Consider the following 9,043-nt stretch of genomic DNA (forward strand, 5'->3'; position numbering starts at 1 on the left):
TTAATTTTTGCCTTAACTTCCCCTGTAACTTCCCCTTTAAAGAGAGACTACTGTACATGTACATGTACTAGGTGGGTGGGGGCCCTAACTGGCTAAGTTCCTAACTACATGTACTACCGTACTGGCAATATATGTTGCCGCGTAACGCGTAACGCAGGGGGGTGCGGCGTAACGCGCGACCAGGCTAGTGCGACAAATTTTCGTTGAGTTCGTAACGCGCGTCCGGCGGGGTGCGGCGATCTTTTCATTGCAGTTTGCACTGCACAAGAAAAAATGATGCGGCAAAAGCAAAAAAATGATGCGGCAATAGCAAAAAAGTGATGCGGCAATAGCAAAAAAAGGACTGCGGCAATATAGAAACCTGTGTAACGGCTCCTGTGCGACTTTGCATGTAACGCCCTGCGTGCGGCAAACATGGGCCAATGTAACGCTTCATGGCCTCACTGCGGCAACATATATTGCCAGTACGGTAGTAAACTTTTTTGTTTTGTGAACTTGAAATAATTATCGATAATGCCGGATATAGCCCCTTACACCCCCCCCCCTTGAGTTCAATAACTTTTGTTACCATGGTTACTTGCTCCACGTCCACGGAGCAGTTCGAAATTCGAAAGCAGGGACCGGGAGGGGCTCCCCGGTAGTACATTGCCATTGAAAGGCGGGCTCACGCCCCGACATGGCTACTTCCCCTTGTCTAACCCCCAAGACGAAATGATAGCCGACTGGCCGAAATTTAAAAAAAAAAGCAGGGAGTCGTTTTATAGTATGGTATTTTACGACTCCCAGTGTCAAGCAGCGTGTCGTCGACCTCGCGCTCGAGAAGCTGTCTCACACAGCAGCCGGCCACTGGCACTACATTGTACATGTACATGACTGACTGACTGTACACTGCACAGAGTAGATTTTGCTGGCAACTGAAATCCGACCTCCTGAGCGGTGCGGATGCGCTCACATCGCAAAGAATGTGAACCCACCGCTCATGGGGTCGGATTTCAGTTGCCAGCACTGTAGTCGACTCTACGTACTGTCGCGGACATATCGACATGGAAATCCAGTCAACCGGGGCCGGAGCTCTCAGCGCGTTGAAGTAGAGTCGTTGCACTATAAATCAGTAACAGTTAAGTTACTAAGTTACTGTTGTTGTTGATCCGATCCGATGCGACCACTGCCAGCGCTACGGTATGGCTGCATATGATATGGCCATGCCGGCCAGCGCCTTGGGGCCGCTAGACGTGCGACCGGATTTCCATGTCCACGACAGTTCTCAGTAGTACAGTACTCAGTACAATGACGTGTACTTGTAGTAGTAGAACTGGAAGAAAATAAAAGACTACGCTGTACTAGAGTCGAGCGAGTAGAAAGCATTCGGCCCCTCTTCACGGAAATGCACGTGCAGCACTTTTCCTGTTTTTAGTTTTAGGCTTTTAGGTTTTACTACCTGGGATACTGCAGTGTTGTAGGCACGACGTGCGCTAGGAATGCTCTGATCACCTATTGAGTATTGGGCATTTGGGGCATCGGCCATACTCCCTAGCTAGCTGTCCTGGTGATGATCGCCAGTTTTGTGTGGAGTGTTGGGCGCTGACGGTACTCGTACTTTACGGTAATGCTAATGAGTATGTATGAGCTCGATTAGATGTTCGATCTAGATCTACAAGACAACTACAGCGCCAAGGTGGAAGTGTTCTTGAGTGGGGGTGATGTGGCAACTAGTCCACTTGTACTGTATCCCTTAATTTAGGCTTTACGATGTTTACTCGGCTGGCGGTTTGCACCGCATAACAGCGAGGACGTGCGAAGTGATCTCGGTCCCGATCCGTGTCTCGTGCATGCAAAGTGATCTCGCTCCCGTGTTTTGTCTCGTGCAGTCTTGTTGGTGGCGTGATGGTGCCGTTGCCGTACTTGGTGCAGAAGGATAGAATCGACTTGCTCGCTTTCTGCTTTGGCCTTGAACGGTGTGCTCCAAGTACACAGAAGTCAGAAGTAAACTTACTTTCTGACGGTGCACTGCTCTGGTTGTGTTAGCAAGACTGGTTGGAGCTTACCAGCTAGCTTGCACTTAGCAAGTACACGCTGCTGTCTGAACTGTAACGTTGCTACTACATCCAGCTACCATAAATCAACGCCAAAGCTAAAGAACGGTCGGTGCAATGGCGAAACCAGTGTCATTACCGGAGGAGCTCCTGTCTCCGTTTGCCTGGGATAGGTACTTGCAACAGCTTGAATTCGATTACTACAATGTGACAGCAACGCAACAATGGGCTGTGACCATGTGGCCGTGGATCTTTGCTTCGTCGTTCCTCTATGTGACTCTGTGTTTCCTGGGTGTCCGCTATATGAAAGACAGGGAGAGGTTTCGATTGCGGCGGACACTTGTGTTGTGGAATGCAGGCCTGGCGGCGTATAGCGTATACGCCCTGTCGCGAATGATACCAGGATTTGTTCTAGACGTCAAGGAGGGCCGCTGGTCTCACATGATCTGCTCTAGCCAGTATTTTTATGACATTGGCCCGTGGTCTTTTCTGTTCCCCTTGTCCAAGGTGTTTGAGTTTGGTGACACGGTGTTTGTGGTGTTGAAGAAAAAGAAGCTGATCTTCTTGCACTGGTACCACCACATCACCGTGCTGTGGTTCTGCTGGTACAGCCTGGTGTATCCCATCGGGCCAGGGCGCATGTTCTCCACCGTCAACCTGTTCGTGCACTCCGTCATGTACACGTACTACGGCATAGTGGCGTCCGGGCTGGTGCGGCTGCCGCGCTCCGTCAACATCTGCGTCACCACGCTCCAGCTTGCGCAGATGTTCATCGGCCTGTACGTCAACGTGTACGCGTACTACAAAGTGTACACTGGCGGTGCGTGTGACATGCACGTCTCGCACTTTGTGCTGTCCACGACCATGTACCTCAGCTACATGATTCTTTTCGCAAACTATTTCTACATGACATACATCAACAAAAGGCCGGCTGTGCCGGTGTCGAGTGAAAAGAAGAACGGTTTGAGTGATGCAGCCGACGCTGCATTGAGCAATGGATCTTCTGGGCACGCAGCTAATGGCCGTAATGGCATCAATGCCAACGGGCACCACGCGACAACCGTACACCATGTCAAAGCGGAATAACAAGCCATTCCATACGCCATTACTCTGACTCTACTTGCAGCACGTGTGTGTGTGTGTGTGTGCGTGCGTGTGTGCACGCGTATGTGTACATCCATTCAAAGAGCAAGAAAACACAAGCGCTGTGCTGAATTCCCCTCCCCCCCCCCCCTCTCTCTCTCTGTTCCATCTCAGTTGCCAAGATCGAGCGTACATGGCCACTGACGCACAACGTGTTGCTGCAACCCTGCGCGCCATCAAACTAACTACTTGCTGACCTCCTATACCCCTTCCTAGGCCACACACCAAATAGTGGGTGTTCTAATATTCTCTTCAAGACCCTACCGGCTATTATTTCCGCCTCTATTTTGGCATACGATTGTCTGGCAGATGCTTGGCAATATTCCATTTCTTTTTTTAATTTCCGGGAATACTATCGTTATTGCGTCAAGTAATAGCAAAGAAAATCCGCGAGACTCCAGCTGTACCGTCCCAGTGATGTCGGTAAGAGCAACATTCGTACAGAAAGGCCTGTAACTTGTGCCGCATTGGATCATGCATGCTTCTGAATGCATGTGCATGATATGCATGTACACAGTCATGTTCATGTATGTGAGGGGGGGGGGGGGGGATTCTCCAGTCACAGAAGTGTACCTCACGGGTGCCAAGAGAAAAGGCAGTGTTAGGGCAAAGTACAGCACAGCTGATTTCACTACAGTATGCCTTTCCAATACCGTAAATCAACAAATTTTGGCCGGTGAGAAACTTTGGCACCATCAAATTTTGACCATACTGGTATGGGCTTTCCAAAACTTGAATAAGAAATCAAATTATCATCGGTTTTGTGACAGATTTCGGGCGATAATTTGTACTTTTAGTCGATTGGCGCCAAGCAACGAAAACAGGGAAATAATCTACAGGGAATATTACTTTTGACATCCATGCTGACTTAGCAACTGTTCCTAGCGTCTCTTTAAATCCCCTACAGTCCATTCATAAAAAGATGGGTCCTGGCTCTGGCGAGCTCCCGTATTTGGCGATTTTTCGTGATTTCATCGTACACAGTGCAGTGCTGCGAACTTGAAATTTGAAAAAGGGTCCAAAAAGGGTGCCTGAACTGGGGTTCGAACCGCAGAAGGCACTGTTGCAGGCGGGGTCAAACGGCCTGGATTTTGATGGTTTTTCCCAATTCAGTGCTTTTGGGGCAAAACCTGGCCGAAATCCTATTCTTGCTATGGCTTGCTTTTTGGACAAAAAAACTTCAGAAACATAATTGGAAGAGGATTCCATATGGGATTGCAGAAAAAAATTCTAAAAAAACTCAACGTTTGACCCATTTATGGCCAAAAGCTAGAAGTTCATTTTTTTCTGAATGGACTGTAAGTGTCGTCCCAAGATGCACATGAAGCACAGTGCTTTTAAAATTTAAATCCTTCCACAACTCCACTGATTACAGCTGGGATTCACTGCCACTGGTCTAGCCATAGGCCATGCGTTGCAAAGGGTAGATCTGGGCCGCAAGCTAAGGCAGTAAGGGTCAAAAATCAAACATTCCCCAGCTGGCTCTATCGCGGTGAAACTATTACTTGGTACGACCCAGGGGGAACGAAAAAAATTGAGACACAGTTCAGCCCTTTCAAGGGCCTTTCGCCCTTTGCCTGGCATGCTGACTATCGATCATGCCACTCATAGTCATAATTATCATGATCACAAGTACTCCGTGTACACCAGGGAGTCGTATAGACCCTGGTGTACACCAACACCAATGATTATGACTTATGTCCGTGCATGCCATGCCTGCCATGGTGTCTACCCAGGTGTTCTCCATGAATGGCATGGCATGATCATGATGGCACGTCACCATGCAACACCATGTAGATCTACCATGCCCATGGTACCAGTCCGCGCACCTACTACTAGTACTAGTAGATCTACTACTTACTAGACTCCATGGCATGATCCACCTCCTGCAAGGCCAAGGCAAGGGTCAGATAGCAGGGAGTGGTAAAATATTACCGGTACCGGCATTTTGTAGGGGTGAAACGAATATTCCGAATACACTGTATTCGAATGTTCGTTCGATAAGCTCAACCGAACGAGTACGAATACTTTCACGCTGCGCTCTGCTACATCCTCTGGCGTCGTTGGCTGGAAGGGCTTTCTCTTTCTCTTCGTTCCTGCTGCTCTACTGTACTGGTGCCGGTCGCAGTCTTTGTCACCGATTCAACGACGTCATCGAGATTCTCCTCGTATGATTGTGAGATCGCTAACGCAATCTCTGCGGTATGGCAATTTTTTATGTTCTAGTGAGGTTTATGTTGAAGTGCACACCGATATGCAACATGGATGTCAAAATGAAACTCTTTCAAGTTAGTTTGGCTTTGCTTACTGATTACACCTGTAGGCTGTAGCGATAATGATCCACTCTGATCCGGGATGTAAGTGACCAGTGATGTGGTTTCGGCAGGGACATTTGCATTTCGTACGTATAGTGGGGGGGGGGGGGGGGGGGGAGGGGTATGTTATAGCGAGGGTCGTTATAGCGAGGTCTGACCTGTATTACACCCAATATCTGTACAGTGACTATGTACTAGCAAGAGTTCATAACCCCCATGAACTCTTGGTACTACAGTAGTACAGTCTGTATCGGCTATAGCATACCCTTTTGATTTCCGTGATTTATCACTATAACCGATGCATCACTATATGCGATACGATCGATTTTTTTCGATCGACACATGAAAGGCAAGGAAATACTTCCAGCATGGCGTTTTGGCAAATGAGCATGCTGCATAGTTGACAGTGCCCGCATTTCCATAAAAAAGTTCTGTTATGTACATGTACATGTGTCACTATCAAAATAAGCAACGTGAAGAAAGTAAAAAATAGGGCCTTTGATATTATTGCAACATGTATTTTAAAGTTATCACTATAGCCGATAATAATGTAGTGTGTTATGCCTGTTTTGATTCTTTGTTGCCATCATAATATCCGATATATCATTACATCCGATAATATTGGTTATAGTGATATTTGTACTGGATAAAATACGTTTTGCTTTTGATATTTCGGACCAATATCACTGTAGCCGATATATTCTCATATCCGGTCACTCTATAGCCGATACAGACTGTAGTAGAGCAGCGCATCAGTGCAGTGCTCATCATACTAACACGTGTACTGATAATGTGATAGGCTCTTGATCTACAGCATGTACTGTATGAAGAAATATTCGTCTGGAATTTAACTTCGTCTTTTTCGTCCAAGGAGCTTTTGGACTAAATCAAATGCCGGCCTAATGTCGATTTGTCCAGCTTTTCAATACACTCTTATGATCCATGGACGAAATATACAACCGGACGAACTCCCTTTCTTTGGAGTTGGACGAAATTATTGACCGACGAAATTTTCTGCTTGTACAGTACATGATTGTACATGACTGTACATGACTGTAGTCCCGCGGAGTGCTCCAGTGCATGTAGTGTTCCAGTGCATGTAGTGTTCCAGTGCAAGTACGAAATCCCGCCAGAGCGCCCCTACCTCCTCGATGCTTCGAATAGGTTCAGGTGGGGAGGGGCGGATGGGCGAGTCCTACTTGCCGCATTCAGTACTACCAAGAGTACATAACCCCCCCGGCCCCGGGGTTATGTACTCTTGGTACCACATGAACAAGTGTAGCGTTGGCACGCTAGTAACTCACACAGCTGCAGCGTGAATCACTTTCAATGTATTGGTCACACGTGTTACACCGCACCCGTACCCCGCACTTGCAACTCTGTACCGTGCTAGCAGATCCATGACATGGATAGTAACTAGTCTCACTGCGTTCAATGTTTCATATTGACCTCAGAAATATTAGTCTAGACCTTTTGCTGCACTTTCAACCACCTCTCTTACGCCCATTGCCCACACTGCTATTCAGCTCCTTCTTCTGCATAGAATCAAATGGCATTCCTTGTGCAATGACTGTAGCCCACACAACATACTTTGACCTTTCTTCTGCTCTCTGCTGAGCCTTTGCCGTGACCATTGCTGTTGCAGCACGTATGCTGTCTGCCTATAAAAGCTGCTGTTCACAATTCTCTACACGCCAGTTAGAAACTACAGTTAGAAAGGCCAGTTAGAAACGCCAGTTAGAAGTACAGTTAGAAAGGCCAGTTAGAACCTTCAGTAATGTCAGTTTAGAGTTAGAGTCAGAGTTAATGTTTAATAATTATTAACAGTGTGTTCACTGAGACCCGTCTGCATTTGCCTCCGAGAGAGACTGCGGCCCGTTACAGAATTGGTGCCAGCGGTGGGATACGCTACAGAATTGGTGCCAGCGGTGGGATCCGTTACAGAAATGGTGGCAGCGGTGGGATTCGAACCCACGCCTCCGGAGAGACTGGAGTGCATTGATGGCAGCGGTGGTTCAATTTTATAATTGCTAGATTCGAACCCACCTAGTATCTGTATTGCATTGATGGCAGCGACGCTACAGAATTGATGGCAGTGGTAAATTGTTTTATTGGTGTAACCGGTACCAGCATGGCCCAACCTGATGCGCCAGTCGCCGCTACTCCTTCGCCCGCCACGTCTCCCCCAAGCCCGAAATGATGACGGACAGCGTCTCTACTGATCAAGCTCCATGTCCAATGTAAGCTAATTCCCGATATGGCACTTTTCTTTCCTGTCTTCCTTCAGTCTTCCTGTTCTTTTCAGTCTTCCTTTATGCGAGTGTGTGAATCCAGTTTAGTTAGGTAGGCGTCCGATCATGGTGAGCCACGGTCTATCTAGCTAACCTGGGATAATGTGTGTTAGAGTGCCCTTTGTCCAGTTCAGTTTGGAACTGTGAACTATTTTTATGGCTCAAACGCCATGGTGGTACAGCAAGTGTGCTGTGAGTCCTATTTGGAGGACAATTTTTTCCCCTTTGGCCCCGTGAGATCGTGTGAACCTGGAGTGATGGTATTATTTATGATTTTGTTATCAGTTCATTTCTTCTGTCTACTCTCAAAGGTTATCATTTCCGATATTATTTTGCCATATTCCGGTTGACGCTGTACCAGTATGATGCGCTATCTCCTATAATGTTCAATGATTATGTTCGCACCACCTCTCAGTCCTGTGATCTGCTGCTGCGCTCCAGCCAGTACTTCAATGTCAGTTGTCATCATTGCGTCCGGATATCAACCGAGGCTGTTCACGAATACATACCTGTACATGTATATGCAAGTCATCCATTCTGCCTATCTTCTTCGTCGAGGTTATTCCGACGCGACCATGCATGCCTCCAGTGTCTTCTAATCTCAGTCGATTGTCGGAGTCCGGCTATCAAATAATGTTCCTCGCCAAGTCTAGTCTGCGTATCTTCATGATCTTCTATCAGCGTTCGTCACTTCGTGTTCTGCTACTCGGACTCTAATCACGAGGACGTGATTCTGTTTAAAGAAGGAAGGTGTAGCGTTGGCACGCTAGTAACTCACACAGCTGCAGCGTGAATCACTTTCAATGTATTGGTCACACGTGTTACACCGCACCCGTACCCCGCACTTGCAACTCTGTACCGTGCTAGCAGATCCATGACATGGATAGTAACTAGTCTCACTGCGTTCAATGTTTCATATTGACCTCAGAAATATTAGTCTAGACCTTTTGCTGCACTTTCAACCACCTCTCTTACGCCCATTGCCCACACTGCTATTCAGCTCCTTCTTCTGCATAGAATCAAATGGCATTCCTTGTGCAATGACTGTAGCCCACACAACATACTTTGACCTTTCTTCTGCTCTCTGCTGAGCCTTTGCCGTGACCATTGCTGTTGCAGCACGTATGCTGTCTGCCTATAAAAGCTGCTGTTCACAATTCTCTACACGCCAGTTAGAAACTACAGTTAGAAAGGCCAGTTAGAAACGCCAGTTAGAAGTACAGTTAGAAAGGCCAGTTAGAACCTTCAGTAATGTCAGTTT

The 9,043-nt window shown here is 47.3% G+C and overlaps 1 protein-coding gene across 1 annotated transcript; it reads left to right on the forward strand.

Annotated features, from left to right (window-relative positions):
- The first annotated feature begins 1,447 nt into the window (after positions 1–1,447).
- Positions 1,448–3,577, forward strand: LOC135814115 (very long chain fatty acid elongase 6-like). Its single transcript, XM_065327179.1, has one exon. The coding sequence runs from the start codon at positions 2,151–2,153 to the stop codon at positions 3,117–3,119; it is 969 nt and encodes a 322-aa protein (XP_065183251.1). The 5' UTR covers positions 1,448–2,150; the 3' UTR covers positions 3,120–3,577.
- The last annotated feature ends 5,466 nt before the right edge of the window (positions 3,578–9,043 follow it).

The sequence above is a fragment of the Sycon ciliatum genome, chromosome 4 (assembly GCF_964019385.1).
Source record: "Sycon ciliatum chromosome 4, ocSycCili1.1, whole genome shotgun sequence".
In the NCBI taxonomy this organism is placed as follows: Eukaryota; Metazoa; Porifera; class Calcarea; order Leucosolenida; family Sycettidae; genus Sycon; species Sycon ciliatum.